The sequence below is a fragment of the Pundamilia nyererei genome, unplaced genomic scaffold (genome assembly GCF_000239375.1).
Source record: "Pundamilia nyererei isolate P.nyererei 1_Seehausen unplaced genomic scaffold, PunNye1.0 scaffold00066, whole genome shotgun sequence".
NCBI lineage: Eukaryota > Metazoa > Chordata > Actinopteri > Cichliformes > Cichlidae > Pundamilia > Pundamilia nyererei.
The window spans coordinates 88,676-110,754 of NW_005187467.1; the positions used below are offsets into that span (position 1 = coordinate 88,676).

The following is a 22,079-nucleotide window of genomic DNA, read 5'->3' on the forward strand; positions in this document are numbered from 1 at the left end:
GGCAATTAGCATGAGGGGGTCTTAAATAGACACGAGCTTAAACAGATAATGAACTGAGAGGCTGCATCTCAAAGTAAGTAAGATCCATAATTTTTTTTTCACTGTAAATCATATAAAGCTGCTCTAATGAAGTCCCAGAACAAAAATATGGAGCTGGAAATAAGCTTGATGGGTCCCTTTATTCATTTAGGTGCAATGCCAAATTAATATGAAGGCATATTTAATTTGTAATTTCTTTGTGTTGTTTGTCTTTACTTCCACAGCATTTAAATAAACAAATCTAGCCTAAATGTCATTAGATTAAATTAAGATTAAATAAATAATACATAAAAAATATATTTATAAGTTTTCCTCAATGATTGGCCAGCAATAATAAAAATGTATGCACGAAAAAAACTAACCTGTCATGTATGTTGCCTCTGTCATCTCCCACTGTGACAGTGACACTGCGGACCTTGGAGAGGTCAAAGTTTTGATCATACATGTGGTAATCAGGAGTGACCCAGCCAACCCAAACACCAGACGGCTCCTGCCCAGCAAAGATCCTCACAGAGTAGTAATACTAAAGACGGGGGAAAAAAAGAAGAAATCATATTATTTTATTATCTACAGATTACATGAAAACTTAAAGCCATCATTCAAATTGACAAAATCTCAGGTAATAATATGTGTAACTGTAGCAAATAATAACGTGAATCTCACAGTGGTGGTATTTTGGATGATCTCAGGATCATCTCTGTCATCAGGGACCACGTCTTCCACCAAACGTGGCACCGTTGGAGGAGCAGGAGGAGGGGCAAGAGGTGTCATGGCTGCCTTCTTGGCTTTGGAGAAAAATCTGTTGTCCACGGAAGATAAATAACATTTGGAATTAGTGTTTTTTTAAAGGCTTCTAACTGCTTTACAGTTTCAGTGGATTTCATTCTAAAAGAACAAGCCAAATATCACAACTTCAGTTATTGGTATGTAGCACAAATATTCGTAAAATCAAACAAAACAAATAAATAGAATAAAACAGAAGGTGATTGAGATTGTTCTGTTTAATTTATATTAAACCAGCAACCATAACAGTCCAGAAGATTTTCATTATTTTGCAGTGACAAACTGACAAACTTACCCTTTTTTCTTTCCCTTTTCTGACATTGTGTCCTTCTCATTTTCCACGGAGATCTCCTTAGGCACAGAGGGGTCCTTCTTGTCCTCTTCCTGCTCCTTGCGACTGGCAGACTTTTTCAAAACTTCAAACTCTGAGTCAGGTTCTACCACTGCGACTTCCTCCTCAGGTATAGTAAGGGCACGGGTGAGAGGGGTGGTACCTGCCGGGATCTTAAAGGTCTCATGGAACTGCACAGGCATGCTGAGTCTAAGGAACATCATATCAGTGTTGGCATTCTGCGACCCAAACGTCTTGTGCGTCAGCTTCAGACAGGGGGCGCTGTCCACGGTCCCGTCAACACGGGAGACCTAGGAGACAAAAATACAGAAATCACTCATTTTGAAGTTCTAACTTTATTAAACTTTACACGTGTCTCTGAATAGTTACCTCAATATGGTTGTGATCAGCAGGCACAGGCCCAAACTGGGGCAAACTTTTACTGAACCACATGGTGATGTCTCGCTTCATATTGATGGCAAAAGGTTCAAATCCTTCCTGCAGGCCACAAATGGCAAAATAGCGCAGGCTGCTGACATCTTGACCAAGATTAATCCTTCCAACCTGAGATAGACCCAGGGTACACACTGGAATAAAACCTGATGGGTAGCATGAAAGGGAAGAAATTAGTTAATAGTTTTTTCAAGCTGCTGCTTATAATGCAAACTGGCACCAGTAACTTTTAGTTATTGGTGCTAATGCTGGTACTATAAAAAAAAACAGTTCTCACCATCCCCAATTTCAATATCTTTGAAAGCCATCTCTGAGCCTGAGTCACTGATCAACATTTCTCCATTGAGTGTGAACATGATGTTCATCTCAGTCAGGTCTATCATACAGCCAACGACATCACCAGACTGCCACTGGCGGCCAAATGGTTCATTGCCAATATGCCATCGCTGGGCCTGGAAGAGGTTACAACAAATAAAATATTACCTATTTCCACAAAAACAGAGACATCATTTCCACCAGCTACAGTATATATTGTACATACTATTGTTTGAGTACTTACGATTGTTTTTTTTGTACTTTTTATATTTTACATTTATATTTATTATTGAAACTTGCACCAAGGGAGTGGCACTCCAATTTCGTTGTACTCTGTACAATGACAATAAAGGCTATTCTATTCTTCTATTCTAGTGTGCTACAGTAACCTTTTTTAGCTACTGACTAATACATCTTGCCTCAGGTTTACGAAACCTCAACCTTCTCCTAGCTATACAAAAATAATAAAGACAGTGTGATATTTTCTATTCCTACAACTTAAAGAACTTCCCTCCTCAAAATTCAATATTTCTAATAGTTTGAGATCCACGTCACCCATTCAAAAAGATGTGAATGATTTAGAAAACATTTACACAATATAATTTTTTATAGACCAAGTTAACAAGTCTAAATTCGATTTGTAATGTTACCCTAGTGACTAACCTTATTGCCATTAAAGACGTAGGCCAATTCATCTGCTCCCAGTTCAGTGTCAGAGTGGACATTAGGACGTGCCCAGCCCACTCTCATCTCCCCTGTTGAGACTGCCTCAAACTCAAAGTACCACTTTCCTTGGGTGACAGCATACGACTTCTCTGCCCTGAAGATTCGCACCTTGTCCCCACGGGTGTTCTCAAGGCCATGGCCAGCTGCAGTGAAAGAGGGAAAACATGACAGATAAGAATAAGAAAGACAAAAAAGGTGGTGTAAAAAAGATACTGTCCATTTAATTAGCGAACACATGAGGAAAGATTACTTACTGCTCTCCTGATCTGGAGGCTCAATGTTGTAGCCATAGCCAATGAGTGTACGGACAGCGTTGTTAACGCTGTCTCGGTTGGTTTTCTTAGTTCTCTCATCCAGCAGGTTGTAAGGTACCAGACGAGGGTTACGCTTATTAACAATGTCCTGAAAAGTGTAAAAAATGCAGCTTTATATAGAAAAGAAAAAAATATACAATGCATGTGATTGTAAGTGATTGATTGTGTACTTTAAGACAGACAATCCACCAATAAATAAAAGATCCACTAAGGATTGGGAAATCATCACCTGGACAATGCTGTAGGTCCATCCTTGCCGTACTCGGTCCCTCGCCCAAACATTATGCCCATTTTCTGCCAGTTTTTCTACAAGCTGATTCTGGTTTGGTGTCAGCTTGACATGGCTGAGATCAAGCGGGGCAGGCTTGTATCCGTTGCTCATCACATAGCTAACAGAAAGATATGGTTACATTTAGATCTGCATAGTTAAAGTATAAAATTATGACGAAACAATAAGAAATATCTTTTGTTTTCATACGTCTTGGGAAGCTTGATTTTCTTTAGATTCTCCTCCGCTTTCTCATCACCCATACCAACATGGCAACCCAGTGCTAGGAGAGTCCTGCGGGATAATAAAGTAAAGACATAAGTTCACCAATAATGGGACATAAGCGTTTTCCTCTGACCTTTAAATCTCTCAAATCTAACCTGCTACTCACTTGAGCGTCTCAGCAGACATCTGCAGATTGTAGTTCTTCTCTGGTTCAGGCAGACTTTGGAAGTCCACCAGACAGGGGTGGAGTTTCTTGTTGTCATCCCTAAACTGGAGGGAAAAATCATAGTTTTTTACCCACAGTTTATAAATGTGTGTAAATTTATATATGTATATGTTAGTTCATGCTTTTTATTTGCTTGTGTAAAGCATTTTGAAGCATTTCTAACAGTCATATTAACTTTTAACAGTTAAAAGCTCTAAACCACTTAAAGCTGATGTTGTCAAACCACTAATCTCGTATAGTTGCATCTGTTCTGCAGTGCTGACACCACACTCACAATCCCATAGGTCCAGCCCTGCTCAATACGAGTGATAGCCCAGAGTTCGTGAATATTCTCAGCCAGTTTTTCTCGGATACGTTCCAAGTGGGGTGGCAAGACAATCTATAAAGCAAAGGAAAGTCAGAAAACGAAAAGAAACAAAGACATCGAATACTGATTTTAGCTGAGGGGATTTTACCTGAATTGTGTCCACAGGGCAGGGGGTGAAAGATGTGTGAGTGAGGGACAGAGTAGGACCCAGAAGATTGCGCACACCATTAAAGTCATGCTTGTACTCCTTGATATGTTCAATACGCATCCTCTCTCTAGGCAACAAAGCCTCGTAGCATGGCGCATAACCAGGTGGGGGCATGAATTTAAAGTCCCCATGACGACCACCGAGGAGGAACCGAGCCCTAAGGAGACAAAAACCAAGTGAGTCCAAGTCTTTATCTATACGACAGAGGTTTATATACTACTAAACTCCTTTATGACAATGGTTCATTGATCTTTAGAAAACTCATAATACAGAAAAAAATTGATTTTATTTCTGTGCCAGTTCCTGAGCCTGTGTTTCCCTTCTTGTACTCATCAGTCAATGATGCATAAGCCCCATCTCAGCACTCTAAAGATTTATTACAGACAAATCCTGTAAGAGCTTTTAAGTGACAGGACTCTGAAGATTTTAAAGCTATTATTTGGGAGATTAGACAATAATCTAAAGAAATAAAAGAAAAATAATAATTATTAAAAATATAAAACTGGAGAAATTCTGAAATATAATGCAATAATTATTATTTTGTTACTTCCCCATTGTATATTATTACACCAATAGTCCAATAATTGAAATTAAATTACAATTTAAAAGGTGACAAACTCATGAAAAACCATTAAATTAGCTTCTGCTTGCATAATTGCATTGCATCAACATGTATCACATGAATTTGCTGGTGTACTAGTCCATTAATCAACAAAATACAAGTAAATAGTGAAACAGAGGATTACGCATTATTTGTATGTTAAACTTACTTGACCCCAGCAGAAAAGCTAATGACAGGAAAGAAGAGGCCATCAACATTAAAGTTTTCAAACATTCCCTGAACTGGGTGGCCATTAATACGGAAGGAGATACTGGGCACACTGAGATCCAGACAGCAGCTTACAACATCATCGGCAGCCAGTGTATGTGCACTGGGCGAAGCCACCTGGCGGGCCACAGTACCTGAACAGTAGAGCAGGTAGTAAAGAGGTTGTATTGGTTACAAGAGATTGTAAATTTTCTTTTAAAGAATTTAAGGAAATCTTACCTGACCACAGATGCAGTCCATCAAAGCCATATGAGTAGAGGTCATCTCCCACACCATTACCACCCCAGCCTTCTCCTCCTCCAGGATAGGGGCTATAACCTTCAGTCAAAGCCCAGCCTACCCGCAGGTGACTCGCCTGTGCTGTCACAAAGGCTTCCACATGGTCTACCATCACCTCATAGTACCACTTCTTATACTGTGTTGACCCCTCACATGTACCCAAGAAGATGTTGGGCCTTACACTGAGTACAGAGGAGAAAGTACATTAGCATTAACTTTTATAGACAACAAGGGGAAATAACTAAAAACTAACAACGTGGAAATATTGCAAAACAATGTATATTTGGACACTTGTGCACCTTTAATTTCTGCAATATCCCAGAAGCATTAGTGTTAATACTTGTGTCCTTTTATATTTATATTTATCTAATTGTATCTCTATTTCTACACTTCTTTTTATGCTATTCCTTTGTTGTCTGTTGTATTTATGCTGCTATGATAACTCAGTTTCCCTCTGGGATTAATGAAGTTTCCCTGATTCAGATTTTGAAAACAACAGTAGTTCAAGTACCTGGTGACATAGTTTACAATGCTGGTCTGTAGCAAGAGGTCACGACCTGGAAGTAGATTTTCAGTGATGAGGTTCTGGTTGGACCTCACAGCTACACCGTTACACACACAAAGAGAGCGCAAGACATCCAGCACCTAAAGGTAGAAGCATAAACACTTTTATTAACTTAATTATCACTGGTTTATCCGCTGGTTAAGATTACTAAAAACAGAACAGCAAGAACAAAAAGGATTTTTATGAGTCAGATTCATTCAGACATTTAGGACTGTCTTTACATTATGAGATAAACAGAAGAACTGCTGCCCATGACAGGAGAGAGACAGACACCAGCTAGCTACCACCAACAGGCAAAAATATATTTGCCTGGATTTTGTCTTTGCTTTCTCTTCTACTTTTTTTTCTTTACCAGTTTATAGATCTACTAACTGATGTGATGATGTGATAGCCCACCAATACCTCCTCCACAGGAGATACTGGTAAGAGGAGATAAACTAGTCTCCAAAAGCACTTTAGCACTGATGTAAAATCAAGCAAACAGGCAGTCCTTCATGCACACACTAATTTCAAAAAGTGCACAGTGAGAAAGGATGTCGTGTCTGTGTGTCTACAGACATGCATCTAAATCTTGCATATTTTGATTACATCTGCAAATCCTGACAAGAAACAACAGCAAAACAGATTTAACGTGTTAATGGGAAAATATTCAAATATGAGTGCATATCATATGGAGCTAATTTATTTTCCCTTTCAGTTCCTGACAGTGAAATATAGCCTACCTTATGGTTCCTTCCATGTTTGTCCAAGAGAGAGATGATGGATTTGATGTGGTTCTCCTGGATGATATTCAGAACCTCGGGGCTTTCAATTAAGACACAGTACAGCACCTCAAGAATACCTAAAAACAAGGAAAAGGGTTCACATACTGGTAATATTTAAATAATATACAGTCTTCAGGCCAGCTGCTGGCTGGCAGAGATAAATAAAGCAACTTGATGCAACTGTTCTTGTGAATTTTTAACGAACTCCTGATCTAGACTGGATGTACTGAATGTAAGGAGACTTGTGTATTTCAGTTATATTGTACTGTATCGAAGGTGTTATTAATCTGAGGATTTTCTAAGTGGAAATAACAAACAACACCCTAGGGCTTAATGCATTAAGCTGTGCCAATTATAAACAGTAGATCCTGCCAAGCCAATTAGTCGAAACACTTGTAATTTGTGGGTGGTGGATGTATGACTGAATGAGTAAGGTGCATTTCAAACCTGAGGAGGCCTCCAGACGGTCCAGCTTGCTGACCAACCAGTCGAGATTGTCACAGAACAATGCACAATTTGATCGGTTACCCCTGATCAGAGAAGCTGTGCAGTGGAGACACAGAGACACATCATTTTTTCTTTATTCAGCAGAGACCACATGTAATTTGCGGTTTGTGTTTTCAGAGGTCGTACCCAGCAGCTCATAAAGGAGGTTGACAATCTCCTTCCAGGACTCAGCAGCCTCCTCTCCCGCAAATTCAGAAAAGTGGGCAGCAGTGTTGTATACGTTCAGGCGGTCAATGCACTCCAGCACAATGGTTATCATTCCCTGGGGTTGAAAACAAAAACAAAAACATCAGGATTCATAATAATAACCTGAGAGTTTAGGTCATGTTCACATCCATTTAAACTTATTTTGTATAAAAAATAATATTCCCCTTTATTCTGAATATAACACTGAAATTATTTCTTGCACTCATAGAGCAAGAGGTTTGGATGGCAGCATGCTGATTACCTCCTCCTGGAAGAGGTTCTGCCGGTTGCGGAGAGAGCGGAGCTTGGTCTGTTTCTCTTCGTGTTCCAGTTCCTCCTCAGGTGGGCGAAAGTAGAAGATGAGATCCTGAAGAGAGAGGATGACCGACTCCAGAGGAAGTGATCCTGTCCCTGGTGACTTGTTCTTCCCACTGAGGGAGTCCAATCCACTGAAAGAACAGATAAAATTTAATAATATGTTTATATGACTGCATCCTGCTGCAAAAAAGAGTTTCCACTCATCCACATTTTGAAAACATATAAACTTACTTGATGAACTGCCTGAAGAGGCCTGTGGTGCTGTAAATCATTCGAGCAGCCTGTGACTCTTCAGTCTGAGAGCGGGACACAGTCAAGGCATCGTCCATATGGCCCTCTTGGTGCAGAATAACCTGGAAACATTATTTTCCATTGGTGGTACTTATGTAGGAAAAAAGATTTAAGAACCTTAAAAAGGTTTGCCATTATCAATATTTACTTATTTTCACATTAAACATTAAAGCACACAGATGCAGGTAAACAATACTAAAATCTGACAAATGTCTGGACTGCTGGCAAGCCAGCACCCGGACTCTTCCGCATTGATGGTGCTTTTCCAGATTACAAGCTGTGAATATGCAGTAAAGTAGCTCCATATCATCAAAGATCCAGCCTTTCTAACTGTGTGGTGATAACAAGAAAGATCTTCCACAAGCCAAATTAATCCAGATGTGGAATCCAGGTTTTACAAGAATTTTCACTTTTGATTCGTCCACAGAATAGTCTACCACTTTACCTCAGTCCATTTTAAATGGCCCAGAGAAGATGGAAGTGTTTTTGGATCATGTTCACATGTGGCTTCTTCTTCGTATAATAGATCTTTAACCTGATTTCTGGAAATGTTCCTGAGCTGAGCCTATGCACTGATTTCTATGGCAGAATCATGTCTGTTTTTAATGCTGTGCTGCCCAAGGGCCCAAACAAAACAGTCATCCAATACTGATTTTTGGTTTTATCCAGTGTGCACAGATTTCTCCAAATTCTTGGGATCTTTTGATGATATTATGTACTGGGTGTTTGGTATGCAACGACCACAACTGAGAACAGGAAAGCAGCCCAGGGGGTAATTAGCACTGCCCAAAAAATCATTGGCTGCCCTCTCCCACCCCTGGAGGCCATTGCTAGATCCTCCTGTCTCAGGAAAACCAGGGCAATCACAGGTGACCCCTCGCACCCCGCACTCCACCTGTTTGACATCACCGCCCTCTTGTTGACGCCTCAGGTCAATCAGGTCCTACACCTCTAGGCTCACAACAGTTGGTGTGGAGCACTCACAATTTCATTGCACATTTACAATGACAATAAATGGCTATTCTATTCTTTACATTCTATTCTGTGCTGAGGATGATGAAACATTCAATATATTCACAATTTTAAGTTTAGGAACGTTTTTTTGCAGATTGGTCATTCTGTATCTCTCTAAGATGCTCTTTGACCTGTTGTCAGTTAACATCAGTTGCAAAATGTTAATTTAGCTGTTTCTTTTTCAAAGTAATTACTTTTCCAACCTTTTGTTTTCCATCTGCCAAATCTTTTGAGGTGTGCTGTTATCATCAAATTCAAAATGAGCTCATATTGTTCTTAAAATAACTAGACATTTGACATGTTTTCTGTGTTCTATTGTGAATGAAATATTTTTACATTTGCTAATTATCATGCTTTTATTTATCTTTTACACAGTGTGACAACTTTTTCAGAATTGGGTTTGTATCTCACTTTTATTCCCAGGATAGATCATTACCTTCCTTTTCATCATTCCCAAACGAGCAGCTTTAGCATCCAGGGCAGCATATGTGAGCCACAGGGCTGTAGACACATGCTGGACAAAGCACATGGACTCTCCATACTTAATCTCTGGAATGCCCATCCCCTCAACATCACGCTTCTGAGCCACCTCCACCTTCTCCTGCTCGGGGGGAGAAAAGGACAGTACGTGAGAAAAAAACTGAAGTCAATGAGAGACGAAATCACGGTATATTAACTATGACTATCCAAGTGCACTGAGAAATTCAAATTAAAATGTTGACCTTTGAAGCACGGAAGCAGAAAGCAGACAGTTTGGTGTTCGCCTTCTCGGGATCGACCACCAAGAGGCCCTTTTCCTCATCAAGACACAGGTACCGGCCCGTCGTGATGTGGCGAATACGAAAAGACTGTCCCCACTTCATGTGGCTACCACTCCAACTGCACAAAGTTAAAGAAAAAAACTATAAAGAAGCCAACTAAACTGTTTCATTCACTACTATATTTTGATTTTTGTTGCTCTTCCTTATTCTTACCTTACCCAGCAACTCAACCAACTAATGTGTGTCACATGACTCCCTTGAGGAGATAATCACCTGATTCTGAGGGGTTCCAGCCTCCACAGGGATCGAGCCTGACTGCACACAGTACCGCCTTCATAATGAGCCATCCTGTGGCAGAGTGGGCGCACACATACAGTTTGTACATGGTATCACACTAACAAGAAGTTGTTCTACTAAGAGCAACTTAGCGTTCCTATATTCTCACCTGCGCTTTTCTTCTCCTTCCTCTGGTGTAGCGATGGCCAGACATTCGTCCATGTGGCCATGGAAAAGCCTGAGAACATGACCTCCTGTTAAATAACCTGTGTAAAGGAACAAACATCCATTCTGTGTTATGTTTATTTTTACAGGGACAGGGAAGAGACAGAGTTTTTTAAAGCAGGTTTGTACCCTCAGCTAGTTCACAGCCTGAACTAATTGGATTCATGTTCCAAAGAGTCTGCATGAAGGAAGCGTCCACCATGAGATCTCCACTGGCGTAGGACAGATGCTGGGGACAGAAGAGAAGAAGACGATTAAAAAAGACATACTGTGCATATGTTTCCATCATTGTGCAAAACAAGGAGCAGTCGTACCAGGTATCTCTCAGAGGACACACTGACAAGGATGAGGTCGTCACCCACCCTGACCTTTTCACCTTCTGACCTTTGTTTAGAAGCTGGATGAATAGTCCACCAACATGCCTCACCTTCAACAAGAGTAAGAAAAAAACAGCTATTTCCAAAAATATAACAGATAACTTGTGTTTGGTAACAACATGCTGATACTGCACAATCACTGCTTATATCCTGTAGCCCAACAACAAAGTGGATATAAACTGCTGACTATTTTTGTCAGTAGCTTTCATGTTGGCAATAACAATAGCACCAGAGAATAATGAGCTAATACCAGGCCTAAAATGTATTCTCCTGCATTTCCCTTACCGGTGGAATCCTCTTGTAAGCCTACATCGAAGGCCAGCTTGTCCGTGAGGGACCGAGATGTAGTCAAACAGCTCAGGTACTGGAGAGATTTTTATAGAGGACATGACTCCAATTAGAGCATTTGAGGACATCTTATACAGGTTTACATTTATTTCTTGCTCATTTCTAGCCTTACCATGCCTGAGTGGTGGTGTCTCAAAAGGATGGCATGACCATACAGTAAAGTGCGGTGACCTCCACCCTGGGACGACTGAGGTGAGAAAAAAAAATACTTAACAGGCCAAATCAACACAAGTGACTGTATACTATAACAAACACATTGACCTGATGGGGGGAAACAACGACACATTTTTAAAGGTTCAAAGGTCAGAAGAAACGATTAGAGGCTGGTTGAAACTTTCAATAACTGAAAATAAATGTACTAAAGATCTTTAAGCTCTATTCAGTTAAGCCTGTCCTTTATATTGTCCATTATATGTAGCAACTTTTGTTGAATTCATTGATCCTGTATATGGTGCATAGGCTTTTCAGTCAAAGTACACATCCTATTAGGATCAATAATATGTATCTTGTCTTTCAGATGTGTTCAATTTATGTAAACAATATGTCTAGTTCAGTCACAAGTTTATATTAACCAATAGTGACCTGCCCAATTTATTTATTTAAACCCTAATGTCAGTCACCATAGGTTATAGTCTCAAACACAAGCGCAACATTTAACATTTAGGGGTGCTGACAGGAAGATAAGACTAAACCTTTATTAAGGGTTTAGCACCCATAATCCACTGAGATGAGTTAGGGGCAGGTATGTCAAGTGTTAGAATGATGCTAACAGCTCTAAACTGCATTAGCATTAGCACGAGGCTTGGTTAGGACAGGTGTTGTGTTGGCGATTGTGTTGTGGGCCTTATCCCCAAGTGCGTGTGTTAAGAAGGAGCTAGGCCTGTCTGCAGCTCTGGGGTGTCCAATTTCTCCATCCATCCCTGACATATGTTGGTGGGAACCTCTGCTGGGCTGCATGCCATTCTATTCTCATCCTCTTGTTCATCAGTAGGGAAGCCTGGCTCTTCCACATCTTTCAACTCCTGTGAAGCAGGAACTGTCTAGACTAGTCATAATGCAGCTAATAAAAGGCTTGAAATCGTTTCTCTTAAAGCTAGCTTAAGATCATTGCCTCAGCTGTATTAGCTTTCATTCACCTGTCTTATCAAAGATTCAACACTGGGTTTTTTAGGTTTTTTTTTGATGTGCTAACTTATATTTTGATTGTATACTAATCAAAATGGCCCATTGTAGTTAAATTGTGAAAAGCATACTTAACTGGTAATCATCTGAAAATGAAAAAAATACCAAAAACAACCAAAAGTTTCTCTTACAAAAACCTTCAAGGATCAGAATGCCTTGATAGTAAACCCAAGTGTGTACATTTATAGTGAATTAATCTTTTTTTATCAATATGATAACATGTTGTGAATAAAAGGAGAACTGGGATGTGTTATAAAAATGGACCTGTTATGCTCATTTCCAGCTCTTCATTTTTATTGTTTGACTGCTAGAGTGGGCTCACACAGGGCTTTGGTTCAGCCCCTTTTCACCCACTGTTGTAGCTCCTCCACCTTTAAAGCCGCGCTCCCTTTAAGGCAGCTTTCTTCAGATTGTCTGGGTGGTTTTAACAGCATGTGGATGGGGCTTATGTGCTCTTTGCGAGAAGTGTCTGTTTGACATGACCATGTTAAGGATGTCTCCTCTTGCATCATACACATCTAAGTGTAGAAAAAACTCTGACAGACCAGATCCTGAGAATCCTGAGTGTTCTGTTTCCGGGGATTGTCTTTACATACGACCTTATTATTTGAATGTTTGGCCATGTTTAGTATGAGCATCCACAACTGAAGTATATGAGGGGGAAAAAAGAAAAGCATAACAGGTCAATTTTTAAGACTCACAAAGAACAATGATCTAAAACAAATGAGCAACATCAAGCAAGGTAAAATAATAATTATGATGAATGGGCTACGTTTTGCACAAAATGCAAATGTGTGATGCCTTGTAGCTATGTCTCATATTGTGGGATAGATTGAAGTTTAATTATTAGAAAAAATGCTGTGCTCTATTCTTGCTTCAAAACTGTGGAAAAAAAATCTAATCTTTTCCTAAAACTTTACTTTTTTATGCTTAACAGTGCTGTTTTTAATAGCTCAGCACAGAGACGGTGGACTTGAACTCCACCAGCTGCTAAAAGCTATACACAGGTGTTCATGACAATCACCTACTTATGGTGAGGGCTTAACTGATACAAACCGAGATGTGTAAATGATACAGCACTACGTATTTCATTCACTAGGACACCCACTTGCCAACATGACAGGAACAAGGACAGTTGCCAGGTTGGTTGGGACACACATTACAGGAAATAACACACGTTAACAGACATACCCATTTGTCCAAATCGACTGCCTGCTTTGCAAAGAGCAAGAAGGGAAGGGGAGCGGGTATCAGATGGCAAGTAACAAAATCATAATAAAATAAACACCAAAAATAAGTCCATTGATGGTGGTTATGTAGGCTGAAGGAATTTGGTTCATAATATCTCCCAACTGTGAACTTTTTAAATTCATTTTGAAAGCTCCATCTGTGATGGAGCAGAAAAATACCACCTACATATTAAGACAGGACTGGCACGCGCTACTAAACAGTCTGACCCACATAAACTGCAAATTTATTTCTCTCTGTCTAAAACAGAGACATGTCGAGGATCTCTCAGTCTCAGACTGGAAACAAAGTGTTCTGAACCAGGATGTTTTTAAGTACACACAGAACGATGTAGTCAACGGTTTCTTAATTCATATACTGTTAGAAACAGCCAACTTTGCAATAAGGTATGAGGTATGATAGTAAAAATTATTTATCCATATTAATGTTAGCTGTTGTGCATCAAGTAAAACAGACTGGAAATTGTTAGAGGGTTGCTGCATCTATTTTGTTGTTAAACTTGGCTGGGTACTTCTTGTTGACATGGTGGAAATAGAGTCAATTTCATATGCAGACTTTCAAAAGTGTTGTCGTTTTTCTTGCCATATAGGTTTGGCGGTAGTGGGAGACGACACAGAAAAGTTATGCTCAACAACTGCACACAACAAATTGCAAACACAATGACGTTAGCAATTCCAGCTGAATGTGACAACTTTTGTCTGGTGACAGTAAGATGGACAGTGACAGAGGCAGTAAAATTGCATCCAGAATATACACATTTTTGCATTCAGAGAGACCTTGAAAATCTTCATAACTAAGTATATTTCTTTAGTGTGCCTTTCATCAGTCGCATTCCTTTTAGCACTCCATGAATCTCTTACATTTATGAATCACCCTCTCAATATATTTCTATATATCCTCTACTAGTTTCATTATTTTATTATTTTAGTTATGACCCCCACCTCGGTCATCTCCACGGTGTTGGCCAGCATCTCCTGCAGAGCACGGACTGAGAGAGACTGCTCCAGAATGAAGGAACATATGGCCAGGTCTGGGGGCACATTCTGCAAATGCATAAACAATAGAGAGGTAAATTAAAGTTGTTCAAAAAACAAACAAGCAAGTGGATGCACAAGGGAAAGGGAGGAATGGGTAACAGAATCTCACCTGAGCGTTGGATGTGGTTTCAAGGAAGCAGAGACGGTTCCCGAAGCCCTCGCAGGAGAGACACAGTTTAATCTGTTCCTTCAGGACGGTGGCAGTGCACTGCAGAACTACCTGGTCATCCTGCACTCAGTAAACAAACAAACAAACTGTTATCGATATTTCTTATTCACTGTTCTTTCAATTTTAGGATGCATCATTTTACATGACTTATTCAACTACAGTTTTCTCTTACATGTTTGTTGCAGTTGTGCTTGCCAGGTTGTTTTTTTAGGTATTTCTTTTTTTTATTAAAAACAATGTTTTCACTTGATATTGCAGGCATTCTGTTGTACAATGCTGACCTTTTATTGACTGAACTGAAATTCTCTGCAAGAAGTGCAAAAAAGGAAAACTTGTCTACAGCACATTTCAAATAGACACTTGCTGTAGAGTACACAGTGACTGAAGTAAAAATGACTAGTACACTTAGAGAAAAACCCTCTGATTTAGTATGTTTTATGACTTTACCACTAATTAATCTGTTGCTTTAAGTAGATAATCTATCACAGCGAATGCTAAACCTGCAATAATTTAGTGCACTTTGAAGCTATGAAACTATTGCATGAATAAATAAAAACTTTTCAAATCAATCTTAGTTTAAATCCATCACCACAACAATAACATGACTAAAATAGGTAGATCTTATGTACACGTTGAGAAATTTGAATTGTGAATGTGTAAAGGATTAATTGGATATGAGCTTTCAGCAGAATTTAAACAGCTCCTTTTAGTGAGGTATGGCACAATATTTAGATGTGCCTCTATTCCATGGGCAGAATGCTAACAGTGAGTAATTTGTTTGCTCCTCGTCAATGCCTGGACGCTGCAGAGACTGTTGTAAATACAGCAATAAACACCCCCTCGCATGTGAACCTCACACCTGACACTCAAAATTCTCAGCTGTTTCTTCTACTCAGTCATTATGTAAGTGGCTCCATCATTTAACCTGAATGCTATCCCCTCTACAGCTCTGGACGGATCCCTGACTTTTCTCCCCTCTCGTCTAACAAGTAATGTATCATTCTGTCTTCTCATTTCTTGAAGTGCTCGCTGTCTCACCCTGGTGATTCTGCAGCTGTAATGTGTCATGACTTAATGTTAGAAAAATAGCAGGGCCTTTGAAGCGAGGTCAAAGGCAGGAAAGGATTTTGCAGATCTATGTTTATAGCTTAGCATATAACAGGAAAATGGAAAACGATGCAGAGCTGTGACCCCATAACATCTACTCATCTCTTATGCCCAGAGGCCTCGAGTGTTTCTTTGGCTGAAAAGTGACCCCTCTTCCTTTGGCTGAGCTATCATCTATCTCTCCCTCCTCAGCCTAGAAATGTCTTCTCTGTCCTTTCCTTGCTTTGCCTGCTCTGCACTTCAGAAAAGTGGAGCAATGTGTCCTCTCTCTTTCACTGCAGACATGAGCAACAGCACTCAATGCAAGTCAAGAGTTACTAAAACTGCACACGGCTCGCACAGTTTTTTTTAACCTGACTTTTAAACCTCAGAAGTATCAGGAAACAAAATTGGATTTGGAAGATTTTTTTTGTCTCCCTTGTGCAACAACAATATCTACCTACACAGCACCAAGCTGAGATTCAGACCAGTACCTGCACGCACTACAATGACATGCATCTTTATCGACTCAGTATACCTGTTCTAAAGCCAGCATTACAGAACGACAATAAGGCTACAAGGTCTAAACAGCTCTAAGTCAGGGTTAAACTGTCTAAAGCGAGCATGTTTTGAGGCCAGTGCACAAATACTCAAACCTCATTAAGCAGATAGGGCTGACCTAATAAGAGTCTGAAAGACTAAAGTTACCAAGTGGTTTACTGTTGAGTGATCAGGTGGCAACCATACACACTGTATGTCCTACAATTATACAGCAGTCCTGCTCATTGGCTTCTAATCTATTTCAACAGCCGCTGCCCCACTTGGTAGACAAACACAGCTTCTACCTCTGCAGTCATGATTAAAAAAAAAACAGGATTTTCTAGAGGACTGCAAGGACTAAAGTTTGTATAGAAAGAATACTTTTTTTGTTTTCTTTATCAGTTTTTCAATTTGTGTTATTTTTTGTGCGTTAGTATTTTGTGAACATGTTCTTGAAAGTGGTTAATGATGATTATTAGCTAATATTTGGGACTTTGGAACAGAATAAACACCAAAGCCCCGCCACACTGTGGAAAAGTCATTTGTGACACAGTAAAGATAAGAAACCAACTTTCCCCAACAAACCAATAGAAATGCTTCTTTAATGTATTTTACAGCTTTAAACAAAGAACCAACAGCACAAAGCACAAGACAGCTACCTGTCAAACTGGCTGGTGGAATGGAAAAACAGTCCTTGTGAGAACTTTGCTGGCACATGTTTAAACCAGTCATGCTGAATAACTGGTTTAAACCCTCCAATACACATTTATAATACTCCCAAGTCAAATGTATCAGCAGCTACAGGGCAGTGTCCTTCCAGAAGTCAGACAGTGTGAATCACTTCCAATTTGACCACGTGAAAAGCTGACACACAAACCCACAGGCTTAGCTCACACAGTTATTAATAGAGGCAGCTTTAAGGATTTGGAAGATGTGCACCTGACAGTTAATTGTACACCAACCACAACTTCTGATTATTTGTTCATCTGTTGTGACCATATCTGATGGGACCAAGACAGCTAGGATTCACTGACTGGAAGTCAGGATGTCATGATTATTACTCATCTGACCCACTGAACTTATACCTGAGCCACATAAAAACATAAAACACATTTAATGCCTCATGCAAATGCTGCTTGTAAGGCTACAGCCAAACCATGTTTGGACTTGGCAGCTGAAGTATCAGGATATGCGGATATTTGAGGTTAAAAGGAGAAGTTAAGACAAACGGAACGAAAATAGTAGACAGACAAACAAACAAACCAACTAGTGAGCATTAATAGCACCAACAGAAGTATGTGTTGCACCAGAGATTTACAACCACAAGCACAGATAGTGAAAGCAGACACCTTTGTATATTCTCTAGGGCCCTCTAATGGTGCACATGCAGACAGAGGATAGCCAAGGATTCCCCAGAAAAGCAGGCACGGTGCCCGCGGCAGACAGGAAGCAAACAAGCAAACAGATGCAAAATGGTGAGTGATATTTGCTCCCTCTAATCCTTTCATGATCTCCTAAACTAAGAGATTAGCCACAATCAGGGAACCAGGTGTAATAGAACAGCTGTGAACAAAGCTGGGGAAAATATTGCTGTGGCCGCGGCGGTGCGTCACTGTTTGGTTTGTTTGGTTTGCGGACAGTGACTGTTTATAGAGGATGTTCTTAAATTACAGCTGGGGCAACAGCATCTTTGACACACCGCAGGTCCCCAAGTGAAAGATATAGGCCTAGTTTATCTGGGATTTAACAGTTTATGGGTTATTTGGGACATCTTTACACCGGTATGTCCGATACAATGACGTCAACACTTGCAACAAAGTTACACTTCTAACTGCTGGTAAATTGACCATTTTCCACTAGCAGGTAATCAGCTTTAATTCAGCACAAAGGGACTGTGAGACAGGAACAAGTGGGTTTATAGACACGTTTTTATACTGAATTCTAGTCATATATTTAGAAATTACACTCATACACTCATCCAACTGAGTCAAGTGGTTTCTCACATCAGAATCAGCAGCTCAGCAGCAACAAACTAGTTCTGCCTTTTATGCTACACAGCTACATCTATGCTACTGAAAACCTGTCCTTTAATCGAATCATTAGCAAACAGATAACATATTCATTCTTTCTTTATGGCTCTAGATTTCTGTCCAATGCTCCCATTTAACTGTGCTGATGCAGGACACCCCAGGCTATTGATTATATTCCTGTAGACATAAAAAGAGTGAGGGACAGCACATTACTCAATATGTGGGTGGAGGAGAGGAACAGTTCAATAAGCCAGAGGGGAGAATAGTGATGGGGTTTCCCTTTGAATACTGGGAGAGACCATGCAGGTGCACGATCAGCATCCTTCGTCACAGCTGTCTAACAGAGGGGTAGTAGAACTCACAGGGTTTTAAATTAAATTAAAGCTTCCAAACATCCTTCTCCTGTTCTCCCTGACTTTTATTGCACATTTCACTCAAAGTTTAAAGTTTCACTCTTTATTCTCATTCTTTTATACAAAGTTTCATACTTTGTACAATACTACAATGAAATTGTAGTAGTATTTTTACACATCGGTGCTAAAGAAACACATACTACTATTATATGTAGTATGTGTTACTATGTATAAAATTATATATAAAATCAAATATTCAATATGTATATTTATATTCTGATGTATAAGCAGTTATGTCTTTAAACTCTTGAATTTAGACTTAAAAAAGGACGAAATCTTTATTTTTCCAATATCTTCTCAGGTCTGTGAAAGCTGAGGATGTGAAATCAATCATCGAGTCTGACAGCTGTGTTAGGCTGCATACAGTGCTCACCAGATAAAAACCCTATAATTTACCATAACACCTCTGAAACCGTGTCATAGCATCAGTTGCACTTTTTTTCTGGGATTAACTGTAAGCGGGTTAAAAAAATATTTAAGTGCATTTTTTGGAAGTATCTGGATTTATGGGATTCTTCTCCACAGCATAATATCATTAGGAGGCATCTGACCTCAACTCAATCTGCAGCATGTGAAACTGCAGCCCCAGACCTGCAAGCAGATTAATTAAGAACTTTCTTCAGCAGCAAGAATAAGAAAAACACTCTATTAACAGATGGTATAGCCCCCACAGAGCCCTGATCTGAGTCATTGTGCACTTACATGAAGACACAGAACCAAATGAGAGTGGCCAAATCTACAGAAGAGCTGTGGCAAGTAATCCATTATGGTTTGGCTCATCCTACTTTGTACCTTTGAAAAACTGTGTGAATTTTTGAAAAATGTTAAACAGCATCGCAGTTTGTCGTTAAACAGCTCAACGAAAGTTTATTTTCTTTTTCTCTTACTGCTAATGGTACATACAACTCCTCTAACTAACTGTTAATACTTGTATGACACTCGATAGTGAAACGTCATAAACGTCATTCAACACTGATTGAAAAGATTCAGAGAAAGTCATGCACACATTACAATATCTACTTAAATGCGAAGCTTCTTTCCCTTTCAGTTAGCACCACATTAGAGCAAATTTAAATCCTCCCTAGGTGAATTGGAAATACCAAAAAATATTTCCATCTGCTAAAGTGAGAGGCTTCCTCCTCTGAGCTGTTTTTTGTATTTGCAGCATTAGAGAAAAGCATATTGGCTGATAGCGGGATACTAAGCATTAAACCCATTTTTACACAACTGCAGAGTAAATATTACAGGTCAGAAGAGAAATGACAGGAAAAATAAGAAACTTCCTATTGATGCAGTGATCTAAGGAGTAATTACAATGCTGTAAATGTATGTGTCTGCTTTAGGTGAGATATCTAATGTGGAATGATGACTTGGTTTTGCAGATAGCTCATAAAGAATGAAAGTTAGCTGAGATAGGCAAAGAACAAAGGCAGGGAAGCTGTTATGCTACATTAAACTATTGCAGATAAATCTTTCATAATAGACGGGACGCAATGTTGTGAACATTAAGAGCTTTCTCTTTTATTCTTACTAATTTTCTCTAAGCTATTTGTTTCAATGTGCATTTCTCACCCGTTTTATTCTCTCTGTCCTTTCATCCCTTTCCTTCTTTCTCCGTTACCTCTACCAACCCTGCTCTGGGCCTTCCCCTTCCACTCCACTCCTATTTTAGTTGGCTGCACCTGTCACTATCCCATTCCCTCCTTCTGCTGACCAGCAGATACTTGGAGGTCTTACTTGAAGAAAGAGCCAAAAGAGATTCTCTTGCTCACAGGCAAGATACTGAGCACATAGGAAACTAGCAGACATCTTCTGCTACTGAAGAACATAAAGAAGAAGGAAAACAAACCTAAACTAATGTTACAAAAAAGCAGTTTATATTAGAGCTACTGGAGATGTTAGTTTAGACGACAGGCAGTAATTAATCATTGCAAATTCTCTAAAAGCTTAGTGGGTTGCACATTTAGAAAACACAACTAAGCTAAAGCTGTGTTAACTCTCAAATCCAGTGCTCAGGAAGATCTGAGTTGAATTTTAAATAAAAGTTTTGAAAGCCCACAGACACAGGCTTTATTTTCATCCAGGTTAGAAAAACAGCTACAAACTACCAGAAATGACGCTAAACTGCCTCTACCCTTTGAAAGATGATAATCCTGGCAGACATTAGCAAATGAATGGAAAGCAATTTTATATAAATCAGTTATTTTAGCTGGCCTAAATCCATGTTCCATTCTTCAAAAAAGTTCATTTGCTTTAAGTCTATGCAAAATATTTTAGATGTGAAATTTTGAAGTTACACGCAGCATTAAGAGTCACGGCACAGCAAGATGACATGACGAGTGTTACATGTTAAAAATGAACATACAGCAAAATACCCAAAAATACAAGGACTGAAAAGACAAAAACACTAAACATTTGCACACCATGCTTCTATGTTCCATTCATTTCTATAAGATATTCAATGACAGAATTAATGTAATCTATCACAATGACACTGGTTCTACAATGTTTTCTTGTTAAAATGGGTTATGTTGTTAAACTGTGATACAGTGGTAGACAATGATGACGTAACAACTCATAAATGCAGATTCAGCTTTGATGTGTGCGTTATGAATACAGTCTCTAACAGCATGTGTCTGATTATTGAGTTTTATACCATGAACTAGAATATATCCATGACTGTATATGAATTATTAGGAGTGTTCGGTTTATTTGTTTACCAGCTACAGAACAGTAGAAGACATTTTTTTTGTTTTTTGGTTAAATACAGGCTGTATGATAACAACTGGAATGAGGCATAGCAATGCCAAAACAAGTTGTGTTTGCCTTAAGTTTGTAAGTATTTAACTCTTTACAGTTCCCCTCACTTCACTTTGTTTGGACTATTTAAGTGTAAACAAACACACACAAGCATAACAAGACAGTTGTGTCACTTTGCAACGCTTGTGCAGAACCCCCCAGACCCCTATGTCTGTCTCGTGCCCAAGAGCAAAGCGGACCACCTGTTTATTGTGTAAACTGCTGTGACCAAAGCAGGCAGAATGACAGGTGCTGGGTGTGTGTGTTTGTGTGTGTGTGTGAGAGAGAGAGCAGCTTTATATGTGTTGCTATTCCAATGTGGATGTGGTTATCTCCTAGGCTCAGCACTTCTAAAGCGGTGTTTTGCTTGCACTCTCCCTATCCCCATTACCCCGTCTGTCATCTGCTGTCAGTACAATATCTGCTGCTACTGTAGCTCGCAGATGTGCTCAGTGTATGTGTGTGTTAGAAAAGAGAGAGAGAGATATCAAAGGAGAAGGGACACAGTCGTTCAGGGTGAAATATGGAGACTCCGTATCTCAGTACAGTTATACAGGAACACCATCAAACAAAATATGTATCAACAGTTTTGGCCTTCCTCAGTCAGCCTCATCTCATCTGCAGATGAGTAACCCCCCCC

General features: G+C 39.5%; 1 protein-coding gene across 3 annotated transcripts in view; it reads right to left on the reverse strand.

Moving 5' to 3' along the window:
* ryr1b (ryanodine receptor 1b (skeletal)) overlaps positions 1 to 22,079 on the reverse strand; it is a 63,705-nt gene that overhangs the window by 37,462 nt on the left and 4,164 nt on the right. For all 3 annotated transcript variants that reach the window (XM_013911588.1, XM_013911586.1, XM_013911587.1), the window contains exons 2-31: positions 14,512 to 14,631; positions 14,307 to 14,408; positions 11,048 to 11,122; positions 10,873 to 10,951; positions 10,525 to 10,637; positions 10,340 to 10,439; positions 10,155 to 10,251; positions 9,983 to 10,057; positions 9,671 to 9,827; positions 9,385 to 9,549; positions 7,875 to 7,996; positions 7,588 to 7,774; positions 7,266 to 7,401; positions 7,080 to 7,175; positions 6,591 to 6,709; positions 5,815 to 5,948; positions 5,244 to 5,485; positions 4,966 to 5,158; positions 4,136 to 4,352; positions 3,955 to 4,059; positions 3,621 to 3,724; positions 3,440 to 3,523; positions 3,191 to 3,350; positions 2,902 to 3,049; positions 2,585 to 2,790; positions 1,884 to 2,058; positions 1,544 to 1,752; positions 1,118 to 1,464; positions 703 to 838; positions 402 to 562 (exon numbers count right to left, since the gene is read on the reverse strand). In XM_013911588.1, the coding sequence (XP_013767042.1) occupies positions 402 to 562; positions 703 to 838; positions 1,118 to 1,464; positions 1,544 to 1,752; positions 1,884 to 2,058; positions 2,585 to 2,790; positions 2,902 to 3,049; positions 3,191 to 3,350; positions 3,440 to 3,523; positions 3,621 to 3,724; positions 3,955 to 4,059; positions 4,136 to 4,352; positions 4,966 to 5,158; positions 5,244 to 5,485; positions 5,815 to 5,948; positions 6,591 to 6,709; positions 7,080 to 7,175; positions 7,266 to 7,401; positions 7,588 to 7,774; positions 7,875 to 7,996; positions 9,385 to 9,549; positions 9,671 to 9,827; positions 9,983 to 10,057; positions 10,155 to 10,251; positions 10,340 to 10,439; positions 10,525 to 10,637; positions 10,873 to 10,951; positions 11,048 to 11,122; positions 14,307 to 14,408; positions 14,512 to 14,631 (4,364 nt within the window). The remainder of the gene's footprint in view (positions 1 to 401; positions 563 to 702; positions 839 to 1,117; positions 1,465 to 1,543; positions 1,753 to 1,883; positions 2,059 to 2,584; positions 2,791 to 2,901; positions 3,050 to 3,190; positions 3,351 to 3,439; positions 3,524 to 3,620; positions 3,725 to 3,954; positions 4,060 to 4,135; positions 4,353 to 4,965; positions 5,159 to 5,243; positions 5,486 to 5,814; positions 5,949 to 6,590; positions 6,710 to 7,079; positions 7,176 to 7,265; positions 7,402 to 7,587; positions 7,775 to 7,874; positions 7,997 to 9,384; positions 9,550 to 9,670; positions 9,828 to 9,982; positions 10,058 to 10,154; positions 10,252 to 10,339; positions 10,440 to 10,524; positions 10,638 to 10,872; positions 10,952 to 11,047; positions 11,123 to 14,306; positions 14,409 to 14,511; positions 14,632 to 22,079) is intronic.